General features: G+C 35.3%; 1 protein-coding gene across 1 annotated transcript in view; it reads left to right on the forward strand.

Moving 5' to 3' along the window:
- The first annotated feature begins 6,002 nt into the window (after positions 1-6,002).
- The window catches only part of LOC123531866 (von Willebrand factor C and EGF domain-containing protein-like), a 43,840-nt gene continuing 36,572 nt past the window's right edge, over positions 6,003-13,270 (forward strand). The window contains exon 1 of the mRNA XM_045313156.2: positions 6,003-6,316. Within this exon, the coding sequence (XP_045169091.2) occupies positions 6,109-6,316 (208 nt within the window). The 5' untranslated portion in view covers positions 6,003-6,108. The remainder of the gene's footprint in view (positions 6,317-13,270) is intronic.

The following is a 13,270-nucleotide window of genomic DNA, read 5'->3' on the forward strand; positions in this document are numbered from 1 at the left end:
CTTAAAATATTGTTCCAAATCCTCACTCACGTCATATGACACAAGGACCATAACTCTAGCACCAGTATTTCATGAATTATCTCCCCTTTTTACTTAGGTTAAAGTTTTGTGCACTTTCACTCTATCTCAGATATATATTATTAAATGCATTTTATTCAAACTTAAAGTAGCTGTTCCACATCAACACCTACATCATATGACACAAGGTGCAACACTCTTGCACCAATATTTCATGAATTATGCCCCCCTTTTGCTTAAAATTATACTTATTTAATGTTTTGTTACACTTTATCTCTATCTCTATTACTTAATACTTCTGACACAGACTCAAGCTATTGTTTAATATCTTCATCCACATGAAAATACAGGAGCGATCTAAATGTAACTGGGACGGTTAAGCCTACAGTATAAGTGTTTCATGCGACATATTGTTACGTTCTGGTAAATGTTTTGGCTATCTATCCATGCAATGGCATGTTTATGGCTATCTGTCCATGCAATTACAAATAAACATAATTGAAATATTTTACCTCCTTGTGTGACATTGATACTTGGAGCTGAGTCTTGCACGCGACACATTGTCCTGTTTTTGGTAATAGTTTGTGTCAACTTATTTGAAAATCCATCTATGGACTGTCCGACAAGGCGCAAACATACAGTCCTCAAAACTGTTTTACAACAATTTGAGGACTAATTTCGGCACCAAACTCAGAAAAAGACAAATAAACACATCCCTTATTGATATCTGTATATGGAGTAATCAAAATAATGTCCTGAATAGAAACACACTACGAAGTAAGTATGGAATCGTAGAAGAGCTGAGAACACCAAATGTAAGCGAACACACACAGATCAGGTCACAATAGCCTAAATAGTTTTCCTTATATATTCTATATAAAACTGACCTTTTTCAAAGAGCTACCAAACATAGCTAGACCCATTTCAGAGAACAAATCCTTACCTCATTTTAAAGAGTTATGATAAAACTGATATAAAATGAAGAGAAAAGTAGGGGTCGTGTATCTTCTAAGAGAGATTTCTCTGGTCACATTTACTTACTGTAAACTGACATCAAAATCACACTGCTGTGACCTGGAAGTACTACTCATACTAAAATTGAGCTTGACTTCACCAAATACAACCTGCTCTCCCATTTTTCCTACCAAAATGTCAACAATACATCCACAATGAAATTTAAACAAAAACTAGCCTCAATTTAGACCTCTGTTGCCATGCCAAGTGAAAAATTAGTGTTCAAATACCTGGCAGCCATTACGCGACTAGACCAGATGGCTCCCACGCTGGTTCCTTTAGTTAAGTTAGGCCTATAAGAAAAACTTTTTTTCTGTAATAGTCTCAATTTCATTTGTATAGTACCAGTAACACATCTGCATGAAAAATACCAAGTTTCAGCTTCATTAAATCAGTTTTCCAGGTTTTATGGCATTTTCAGTAACGCGGGTCCCTGCGCCAATTTTCCTTCAAAACTGATGTCGCGACATAATTTTTAACCAGTTCTTCTAGCCAGAGCTGGTTTTTGCCCTATTTCATAAATTTTCACCATAATTTGCAAGCAAATTACACATTAACACTTTGAAATATATCAAATGTCCCCTCTGAAAGGTATATATGGGCATAATTTAGAGTGCAAATTTGCATTTTTTTAAAAAAAAATGCCCCCAAAACAGTGAAAATGTGATTTTTTGGGTTTTTATCAATTTTTGCAGCAAAATTTCAATGAAATGCTCATTTTTAACCAAAATCTGACCAAACTAGTTCATTTATATCAATATCTGGACAAATCTTAATTTTTGCCCACATTTTCTTATAGGTCACAATAGCCTAAATAGTTTTCCTTATATATTCTATATAAAACTGACCTTTTTCAAAGAGCTACCAAACATAGCTAGACCCATTTCAGAGAACAAATCCTTACCTCATTTTAAAGAGTTATGATAAAACTGATATAAAATGAAGAGAAAAGTAGGGGTCATGTATCTTCTAAGAGAGATTTCTCTGGTCACATTTACTTACTGTAAACTGACATCAAAATCACACTGCTGTGACCTGGAAGTACTACTCATACTAAAATTGAGCTTGACTTCACCAAATACAACCTGCTCTCCCATTTTTCCTACCAAAATGTCAACAATACATCCACAATGAAATTTAAACAAAAACTAGCCTCAATTTAGACCTCTGTTGCCATGCCAAGTGAAAAAATAGTGTTCAAATACCTGGCAGCCATTACGCGACTAGACCAGATGGCTCCCACGCTGGTTCCTTTAGTTAAGTTAGGCCATCAGACAGCACTGTCTGCGCATGCGCATCGTAATGTGAACGCTAATACGTTTTCAGGTTTGAAGGTACTAAATGCCTCCGCTACTATTTTCTATGTAAAAATAACAATTTATAACATACTTTTATCAGCATTTCTGGCCTTTCACTTCCTGCGAGACTACACTTGTCTTAAAGGTCTGTCTGAAGGCAATGAAAAAATACCAAAAAATATGGGGTTGATCATAATGCAATTGACCATAATGCAATAAAATCATGGTCACGTGACTGAGACACGTGATGAAAACGCTAATATTGCCCATCAGGAAATACCTACTTTCAATTTCATTTTACCAAACAGCTTCGACTCAACTTTTGAAGCATATGACATAGCCTAAAATCATCCGCAGACATTCCTCTTTACAAACAAGCATTAATAAAGCTTATATCTGATATCTGGCATGAAAATGACTTACTAGGCGGGAAAATTGCATTATGTATTGATATGGACTACATTCGAGTGGACCGCAGAGGCATATCATGAATTAAGCCCCATTAAAGTATGCAAATGATATACCAAGTTTGTCTTAAAATGGTATTTATTACTCAATTCTGATCAGAAAGTACCAGTTTTACATCGGTTGAAGCAATTTTTACGAGGTGCAAATTTTTCATTATAGGTTAGAAGGTACTAAATGGCTCCGCTTCTATTTTCTATGTAAAAATAACAATTTATGACATATTTTTATCAGCATTTCTAGTCTTCCACTTCCTACGAGACTACACTTGTCTTGAAGTTCTGTCTTTAGGCAATCAAAAATATGGAGTTGACCATAATCATAATGGTCACGTGACTGACACGTAATGAAAACGCTAATATTGCGTAGGTAGACATCAGGAAATACCTACTTTCAATTTCATTTACCGGACAGCTTCGACTCAACTTTTAATAACGTAGCTTAAAATCATTCGCAGACATTCCTCTTTACAAACAAGCATCAATAAAGCTTATATTTGGCGTGAAAATGGCCTTTACTAGGCGGGAAAATTGCACTATATATTGATATGGACTACATTCGAGTGGACCAAGGGGGCATATCCGGCAAATCACTACCTGCTTATGATATGTGATGGTATGTAAACCGTTTGATGCGTAGCTTGTTTTTTGCTGTTGTTGTTGTTTTCTAATGGAAAAATATGAATTGCCCTTCTTGTATCTTGTGCTATATGTTCATTGTGAACGTGCATTGTTTGCGCTAAACACAACATTCTGAAACCTCCGATTCGTTAGTTTCATTTTAGAATTTTCCGACAATAACTTTAAAACAATGGTCTATACTAATATAGATTTTTAAAATAGCACATACAGACATTAATAATGCACTGATAAACTTCATAAAGGCCGTGAGCTGAATAAAATGGTATCGTGATTATTACTAGTAATTTATTGTTGAAATTTAGATATAAGATTAAAGGAAATTGTATAGATGTTCTATTAGAAATAATGAAAATATTTCCAAAATATCGAAGGAATCATTACAATTTTTTAAGTACAATGTGATGTGTACATTTCTTCAGGTTATCGATCGCAGTGTAGATACACTTGACAGCTGTTTTCTTTTCAAGGAAAATGAATCATATGAATTAAAATGTTGTCTTATTAATCGATGTATTAGACTACCATCATACCGTAAATGAAAAATCTTTTCATTACAGAAAAAGTTTACGTAAACAATTTTTTCGAAATCCGTGTGAAATGTTTTTTCTTCTTCTTTTGTTGTTGCAAAATCATTAAACCTAAGAATACGCTACATTTTTGCGCAACAGGTGTTGAGTCAATTAAGAAACAACAATCCTCATCAAATATTACTCTAACCCGTGTTTTGTGCATGTTTTTTTTATTTTATTTATTTATTTATATTGGCGGCATAAAGGTTCAAAGGCCAAAACAGCATAACAGTATTTTGTGTTTCTGTGTTTTGACCGTAATACTGTGGAATACCTTGCTTTTTACATTAACACTGATTTCATATTAACTTTTAAAAGGCCAAGACTTGGGAGTTTACTGTCTTAACCCTTATCTTGCTGGACACGACGCTTTGATTATTTTAGATATCTACTTGATACCTGCTTCAAGAATGTATTCCAACAGTTGATTGATCAAATGAATAAATAAATACAGTCAAACTTAAATAATATTTAATTTTATATTTTACCAACGTTTCGCTTTAAAGTACCCGGTCCACAAATAAGCAAGTTCTATATAACAGTGCTATTAAAAAATATCAAATATTGATTCCTGGTAAGCTCATATAATTTTGGTATCATTTGAAAGTGAATTGTCTACTAAAGAGAAAATATAAATTACATGACAAAAAAATATGTTTTTTACTTTATAGTTTTCAATGATACTTCAACAGAAATCCAGTAAATACAATGTAGGCCTACAATGTAAATTTATACAATGTAAGACTCAAAAACAAGAATATTATTATGGTCATCTTATTTACTAGTTCTTGTTCAGCAGACACATTTTTTTTTTCAAATGATACCAAAAACGTGGGATCGCCAGGCACCGAACTGTTATCTTTTTGTGGATCGGATAAAAAGTTAGAAATGACAGATGCAAGTAAATGCTGTGGCAAGTACACATCAACATGAAAGCTTCAGAAATGACAGATGCAAGTAAATGCTGTGGTAAGTACACATCAAGATGAAAGCTTCAGAAATGACAGATGCAAGTGAATGATGTGGTTATTACAGATGCAAGTGTATCTTACATGAATTACAGACGTAGGCGATTGCTGCGATACTTAAGAAATGATTTATAGCAAAAGAGTGTTTTAACACTATCTATGCACGATGTGCGGTTATACGTCGGGCGTAATAATTTCACGAGGGCGTAGCCCGAGTGAACTTATTTGTACGACGTATTACCGCTCGAGTGTATTTATAAATAGTGTTAAAACACGGTTTTGCTATAAATTATTTCGATTCTAATATGGCCTTAATCTAAAACAGTAGATAAAATATAGTAGCGCTCTTTCTTTGTCGCAACAAAAACATTGACGTCACCGCACGTTAACTTGACGTCATTCTAGCGTAAGAGTGTTTTAACAGAGAAAAGCATATTAAAGTTGCATATCAATGTAAATGATTCAGAAATTACATAGTGCAGGTAACTGCTACGGGAGGTGCAGTTGAAGTTTAATGTAATTGGAATTGTAGACAAAGTTCAATGTAATTGGAATTACAGATGTAGGCGTGAGTTCCTCTAATTACAAAACCATTTAGACTTCATATTTGTAAAATTCATTGTTGAAAAAAAAATGTTTAAACAAATACTTCCAATTTCGTGAAGGTAATGGGTGAAAGAATGATTAAAGTGTAAGACATGTCAAACATTCGAGAATCTCTTTACTCTTAATATCGATTGAGAAAGTGTTCACTTATTATAACCATTAGTTATTTCGCAAGCATTACATATAACTGATGCAAAGATACTAGGCTTTTAACATACCATATATTTACATATAAGTAAATCAGATCGTAACATGCTAGCAACAGAATGCTGAAAATGTATTTTTTTTAAATGATATGTACAACAAACGCGTTCTAGAAAGTTAACACTATACGACGCCACCTTAATTGTTACTGCAGTGAAGAAAAATTAATAGATTGCAAAATCATTGGACGTTGCGTCTTTTGATGGGAAATGTTACTATATATGTTTGTATATGGAAACTTATATATTAAACTGTGGTGGATTGCGCTTCGAATAGCAATTAATTAAACAAATCGTCCAAAACAAAACAGTGATTAGATAAAGGGATGAAGAAGTGGATGTTAATTGCACTGTTGTTTGTTGTGCTTGCTTATGACGCAGTATGTCAGAGTGACAGTGATTCGGTACAGGGGTCAAATACGAATGACAAAGATTCGGGAACGGGGTCAAGCATGACATCGAGCAGAGAAAGGACTTTGTTCTTCCAACCAAAACAAAAATGCAGAAAGTTCGGGAACGATTACAATATTAATGGTAAGTGAATCTCAATATTTACGTATCGTAATGTAGTAGAGCAGATTATAAGGGGGCGCTTTTGAGTTAGTTTTTATAGGGACGTGGTAGAGTGTCCGCCGTAGGTTTGGGAGGTTCCGGGTTCGATACTCAGCACTGGCAATATTTTTCGAGAAAATGTAAGTTACAGATATTTAAAATGGGCCCTGATGTGTGCTGCAGCCATTGGAAATTTGTCAGTTTTATATAGAATAAAGAAAGCCAGCTATTTATTGTGTTCATGCCTAAAGCTCCTCTATCAACGTAAACCTTATTCGTATTATATGTAAGTTACCGTGTGAGATGTTAAATGTCCGCATACGATTCCCAAGTCAGTTATAAATGCAAGAGTTCGGTTCCCCAGTGACCTAGAAATGTTACAGTACTAATACCTTTCTCAAATGAGCTATAAATGTATACGAGTATGGTTACCCAATGAGCTATAAATGTATACGAGTATGGTTCCCCAATGAGCTATAAATGTATACGAGTATGGTTCCCTAATGAGCTATAAATGTATACGAGTATGGTTCCCTAATGAGCTATAAATGTATACGAGTACGGTTCCCCAATGAGCTATAAATGTATACGAGTACGGTTCCCCAATGAGCTATAAATGTATACGAGTACGGTTCCCCAATGAGCTATAAATGTATACGAGTACGGTTCCCCAATGAGCTATAAATGTATACGAGTACGGTTCCCCAGTGAGCTATAAATGTACAAATATGATTCCCCATTGAGTTATAAATATACAAGTACGTTCCTCAGTGAGCTATAAATGCACGAGTGCGGTCTCCAATGAGCTATAAATGTAAGAGTACGTTCCTCAGTGAGCTATAAATGCACGAGTGCGGTCTCCAATGAGCTATAAATATAATTGTACGTTCCTCAGTGAGCTATGAATACACGAGTGCGGTCTCCAATGAGCTATAGATGTAAGAGTACGTTCCTCAGTGAGCTATAAATTATGCACGAGTGCGGTCTCCAATGAGCTGTAAATATAACAGAACGTTCCTCAGTGAGCTATAAATGCACGAGTGCGGTCTCCAATGAGCTATATATGTAAGAGTACGTTCCTCAGTGAGCTATAAATGCACGAGTGCGGTCTCCAGTGAGCTATAAATGTACGAGTACGTTCCTTAGTGAGCTGTAAATGCACGAGTGCGGTCTCCAATGAGCTATAAATGTAAGAGTACGTTCCTCAGTGAGCTATAAATGCAAGAGTGCGGTCTCCAATGAGCTATATATGTAAGAGTACGTTCCTCGATGATGCGATCTACGATGAGCTATAAATGTTTATAAAGGTTTGAGAGAAAATCCTGAATGCCGTTATGTTGTTCCATAAAACATGAGCAAAACATTTAATGATAGAAGTTTCTGAACTATTGGTCCAAAACTGTGGAATAAAATGCCGTTAGCATTACGCAAAAGTAAATCACTTGATACATTCAAAAAATCTTAAGACTGTATTTCAGAGACTTCATAAAATTGTTTTAAATTTTTTGATAATTGTTTTATATGCAATAACAGCAGGTGATAGTTTTTAATTTTTTGTAAAAGTTTTTACATTTCAACTGTTATCATGATTTTCAAGGTTTGTTAAATTAAATGTACTTGCCGGTACAAGCTCTATGGATAGGGTAGCGTGTATTATTCTATATCTTTTTTATTTATCCAATCGTTAACGTTTATTTGCACACGTGACCGTACAATATATTACCTTATTGGACGCACGTGCGTACAAAAAAAAACTGTATTTTTTTCCGTATTTGGACGGTTCAACAGTCCTATGTTAAACATACGATAAAGGCTAAACACCACTAAATCCGGCTGTTCTTTATTTTATATAAAATCCACTGACATTAAAACGGTTTCTGACATTTTCTAGCATATCTGAATTTCAGAGACTTATATTTCCATAAAGAACTATATCGCTACTTTAGAAACACAAAAAAGACAAGGGGTGTTAACTTTGATATAAGAAACTTACAGTTCGTTAAATACAACCCGCTGAATTTACTCCTTTTCGCTTCTTTCAATTTCTCTTTTGAAAACATTAGATTTTTACGCCGCCATTTTTACATAGCATGCGATGGGAACATGTTGCCGATCTTATTCTGTCGTTCATTTCGCATGAACACCGGAAAAAAAGTTTCATTTCCAATATTTATAAGTTATAAATTGCACATATTTTGTTGCAACATTAACAGTAAATAAGTTTCCCGGCCATTGTGTTCACCAGATGGAACAACTGCGACGTCATCTAAGGAACGTTCTCCCTGACTATACGCGGACGTCGTCAAAACAGCGACCCGTTATCACTAAGCAGCGTTGACGTAACTATCGCCTTTCCTTTTGCTGTTTTGAAATGAACGTCATAATTTCCAATGGAAAAGAATAGGGCGAATGTTAATATTATAGAATAAAAAGGTTATTTAGGGCCTAACATTGTTCTGTATAACATATATTTGCACTCATACCAAGCTGGGAAAATACAGAAAAGGCAGAAATACAATATTCAGTGAATCATTTTTAATTTTAACTAAGATAAAATAGATATAGAATAAAAAGGTTATTTAACATTGTTCTGTACACTACGAAATATATTTGGACTCGTACCCAGCTGGGAAAACCACATTGGACTCGCCTAGTAGCTCGTCCAGTATGGTTTTCTCAGCTGGGTACTCGTCCAAATATATCTCCGTATTGTACAGAACAATGTTAAATAACCTAATAGTATTTCTTTTTTTAAGCATCATCTATCAATCAAGACCGTCTGGGCATATCATGTAAGGCTTTAAGCACTGGTATTCGGCAATAGGGGTAAAATGGCCTCAGGAGGTAGGGTGCGGTCATGACTGTTTGTTTAAATAAAGTTATTGTCATTACTGTTGTTGTTATTATCATTATTATTATTATTATTATCATTATATCATGTACAACGTCATTGAATATGCCATTGTATAGAAATAGGCGTTTAATCAAATTAATCAGTTTCAGTTTATAAATGCACGAGTACGATTCCCAACTGAGCTTTACGAGTTCGGTCATCCAATAAGTTATAAAAGCACGAGTAAGGTTCTCCATTGAGCTATAAATATACGAGTTCGGCTCCCAAAGGAGCTATAATACTACTATCAATCAGTTATACATGCACGAGTTTGGTTCCCCAGTGAGCTATAAATGTACGAGTACGTTTCTCTAATGGGCTTTAAGGGGACGCATATTGCTACATTCACAGTTCATACAGCAATGCGGAAGGGGTGCATATTCAAGAAATCAATGGTGGGAAAATAAAAAAACATATTCCTAAACTGATAAAATACTGATGGACACCTGTAATATTCAGTATTTTGTGGATAAGGATGTGGTACATTGAATGTAATAGGAAAACAGAGGTCTTTGTGAAAGTACATTCAACACAAAATATTACGCTTTTGTATAAGGAAAAAACAGGTTTTTCACAATAACAGTGTTCCAAATAATGTTGAAGGGATGAGATTTTCTTTCTAACACACCAGGTTTGCTTAAACATGTAAAAATTTAACGCCACGTCAGTTCATCTCGGGATGGACGCCATATTTCTCGTTGATAAAAAATGTAAACAAAAAAATCAGAGTGGGATTAGCATTGCAAGGGCATAACATGACATTCTACACAATGAATACCTTAGAACAGATATCTAAGATGCTACACAGGTCAGGCTGGTTAAATGCATAATGTCGATCACTTGAAATTCATCTTGAAAAGGTGGTTAATTTTAGTTTGTTTACATGGTTTTTAATTTTCCCACGACTTCTCGGCGATTCACTGCAAATGTATTACTGCGCCGGACGAAAGGTGACTCTAATAAACAACGGGAGACAACTTAGGTGTCAGCACGTGTACGATTTTTAAAAAAAAACATGTCAATGATTATAATTTCTTATCAAATAATGAATCCTATTCAGATATTCGTCTTTAATATTAGAAAATTATTAATTTCTGTGGACATTTGTCAAAAAATATTACTTACAGTGGACTACTTTGCGCATCAAACTGGTTTCCGCTTCAGTTGTGAGGCACTTCCGTTATACTTTTTGACAACAATAACAAAACACAAAATGAATCAATAACGTCACTTATAAACCGACTGCTACTTTAAATCAGTGTAAGTAAAGTTTTTGTTACAACATTATACATGTTCGTTACGTTATGAGATAAAGTTTGTCTTGAACTGCATAATCCATTAATTACGTTTAGGTGATATTGCATTTACAACTTATTTGACCCCGTTTTTTTACGTGAATGACAGCATTTTCGTGCAACTCGTGCAAACAGAGTTATGAAAAGTATGGTGGAGAATTCATGGACAAATTATAAATGACATTAAAGTAAGGATAACTGTATATTCGTCCAGTTTTGATCATTGACATTCCTGCTGTGTATTAGTAACTTTTGTGAACAAGATTATAATGTTGCTTTTGCACATATACACATTGATTGGACCTCTCAACCAAATTTCATACCTTATTTTAGGGATTTTTAAGAAGATACATTTTCAAAAGTTTGTTGAATGTGTTTTGATATTTAAGTGCATTGTAGTTCATGAATACCAAGTTAAAAATTAATAATGGCAACATTTCTAGGCCTTTATTGTAAGCCACTAGACTTCTGTAACAATAAATGTTTAATGTATTAAGGGGAATATACTCTTTTAGTTTTGGAATGTGGCATTCCTTGACCACCGTATCTTTTCTTATGCACTACTTTGTAAACAAACTAAATATTGTGTTTTAGCTCACATATGCCAAATGAAAAGCAAGACAGTGAACTTATTTCACATTCTTTCTTTAAATTAGAATCTGTAGGACATTGATAAATGTTTGGACAAAGCGAAGCACTATTATTTTCGTACCAAGAAGTCTTAATTGTTGACTTTGAATGTACACAAGAAGTCTTATGTAATTCAACAATAACTTTCTTGTTTCAGTTTTTCTCATTTTTATTTTAGTGAGCAATCCTTTGTGTACTTGTAACAGTTGAAACAGTATTCATTTCATTTACCAAAACCTTGAACTTTTTTGCAGGTAAATTTTATAATACCCCACCCACTTTTTTCTAATTTCAAAGTATGTGTCCCCTTAACTGTACGTGTTTGGTTCTCCAGTCAGTCAATACTGTACACTTACGATTCCCAAATCATCGGAGTTATAAATGTGCGAGTGCGGTCCCTAAGTGAGCTATAAATGCACGAGTATGGTTTTCCAATGAGTTATAAATGTGCAAGTACGTTTCCTCAGTGAGCTATAAATGTATAAGTGCGATCTCCAATAGCCCATTTCACTACGGTTTTTAACGAGAATCCACGGAAATCGGCGATCTAATCGTCTGACCAATCAAATGCTGGAGGATACATGTACAAAATACGCTTTAAATAGCATAACATAAATCATAAACAACGGCGCGTATTTACTTTTTAAAGTATGGATTTTATTGTAAAAACGTCAACTGAAACTACTTCATTATTTATACTATCACTCAGTACGGTTAACCATAGCGTAGTAATGTGAAAAAAAGACAAAAGTCCAGCAGGAAAAACTTCACAACTAACTTTTCTTTGTCTTGGAACTTAACCTACATACGCTACGATACCAATATACATGTTTACTTACTCGGACATGTCCGTTCGTGTAGTGCTCGAAAGAATCTTCCCTGATTGAGCGAAAATCGGAATGCGTATAGAGGAAATAAGTAATAATAGTAGAAATATTGAATTTTCTGAAATTCTGTGGCAGTTTTCCAATAGAATAAGCGTCTTTTAATTCAATAAAAGGACGCTCGTCTGCTGCTGAAGCACTCGCCATTACAAAAAAGTCATGTACAATTAAGAACCAGTATTTCATTGGTCGAGCCGATCAGATGATAAGCCTCCACCTGATTTGATTTTACGAAAATTTCCGATAGATTCCGAAGTTCCTGTGAAATGGCCTATGAGCTATTATTGCACGAGTACGATTCCCAACTGAGCTATAAATTTACGAGTTTGGTTCTCCAATGAGTTAAAATGTACCAGGACGATTCTACAATGAGCTATAAAAAATGTGCGAGTATGGTTCCCCAATGAGTTATAAATGTGCGAGTGAGGTTCCCCAGTGAGCTATAAATGCACGAGTGAGGTTCTCCAGTGTGCTATAAATGCACGAGTACGATTCCTCAGTAAGCTATAAATGTACGAGTGCGGTCTCCAATGAGCTATAAATGTACGAATATGGTTCCCCGCTGAGCTATAAATGTACGAGTACGGCTCCCCAAGGGACTATAAAGCTATTAAATCGGTTCCCCAATCCGTTATAAATGCACGACTTCGGTTCCCCAGTGATCTATAAATGTACGTGTACGTTTCTCCAATGAGCTATAAATGTATGAGTATGGTTCCCCAGTCAGTTATTAATGTACATTTACGATTCCTCAATGAGTTATTATTGCGACAGTGAGGTTCCCTAGTAAGCTATAAATGCACGAGTACGTTTCCTCAGTGAGCTATAAATGCACGAGTTCGATTCCCAACTGAGTTATATTTTTACGTGCCCGGTTCCCCCAGTGAGTTATAAAAATTCGAGTACGGCTTCCGAAGGAGCTATAAAGTAACGAGTTCGGTTCCCCAGTGAGCAATAAACGTACGAGTACGGCTTCCCAAGGCGCCATAAAGTAACGAGTTCGGTTCCCCAGTGAGCACTAAACGTACGAGTACGGCTTCCCAGTGCGCCATAAAGTTACGAGTTCGGTTCCCCAGTGAGCACTAAACGTACGAGTACGGCTTCCCAGTGCGCCATAAAGTAACGAGTTCGGTTCCCCAGTGAGCACTAAACGTACGAGTACGGCTTCCCAGTGCGCCATAAAGTAACGAGTTCGGTTCCCCATTGAGCACTAAACGTACGAGTACGGCTTCCC

Source organism: Mercenaria mercenaria, chromosome 11, assembly GCF_021730395.1.
Source record: "Mercenaria mercenaria strain notata chromosome 11, MADL_Memer_1, whole genome shotgun sequence".
NCBI lineage: Eukaryota > Metazoa > Mollusca > Bivalvia > Venerida > Veneridae > Mercenaria > Mercenaria mercenaria.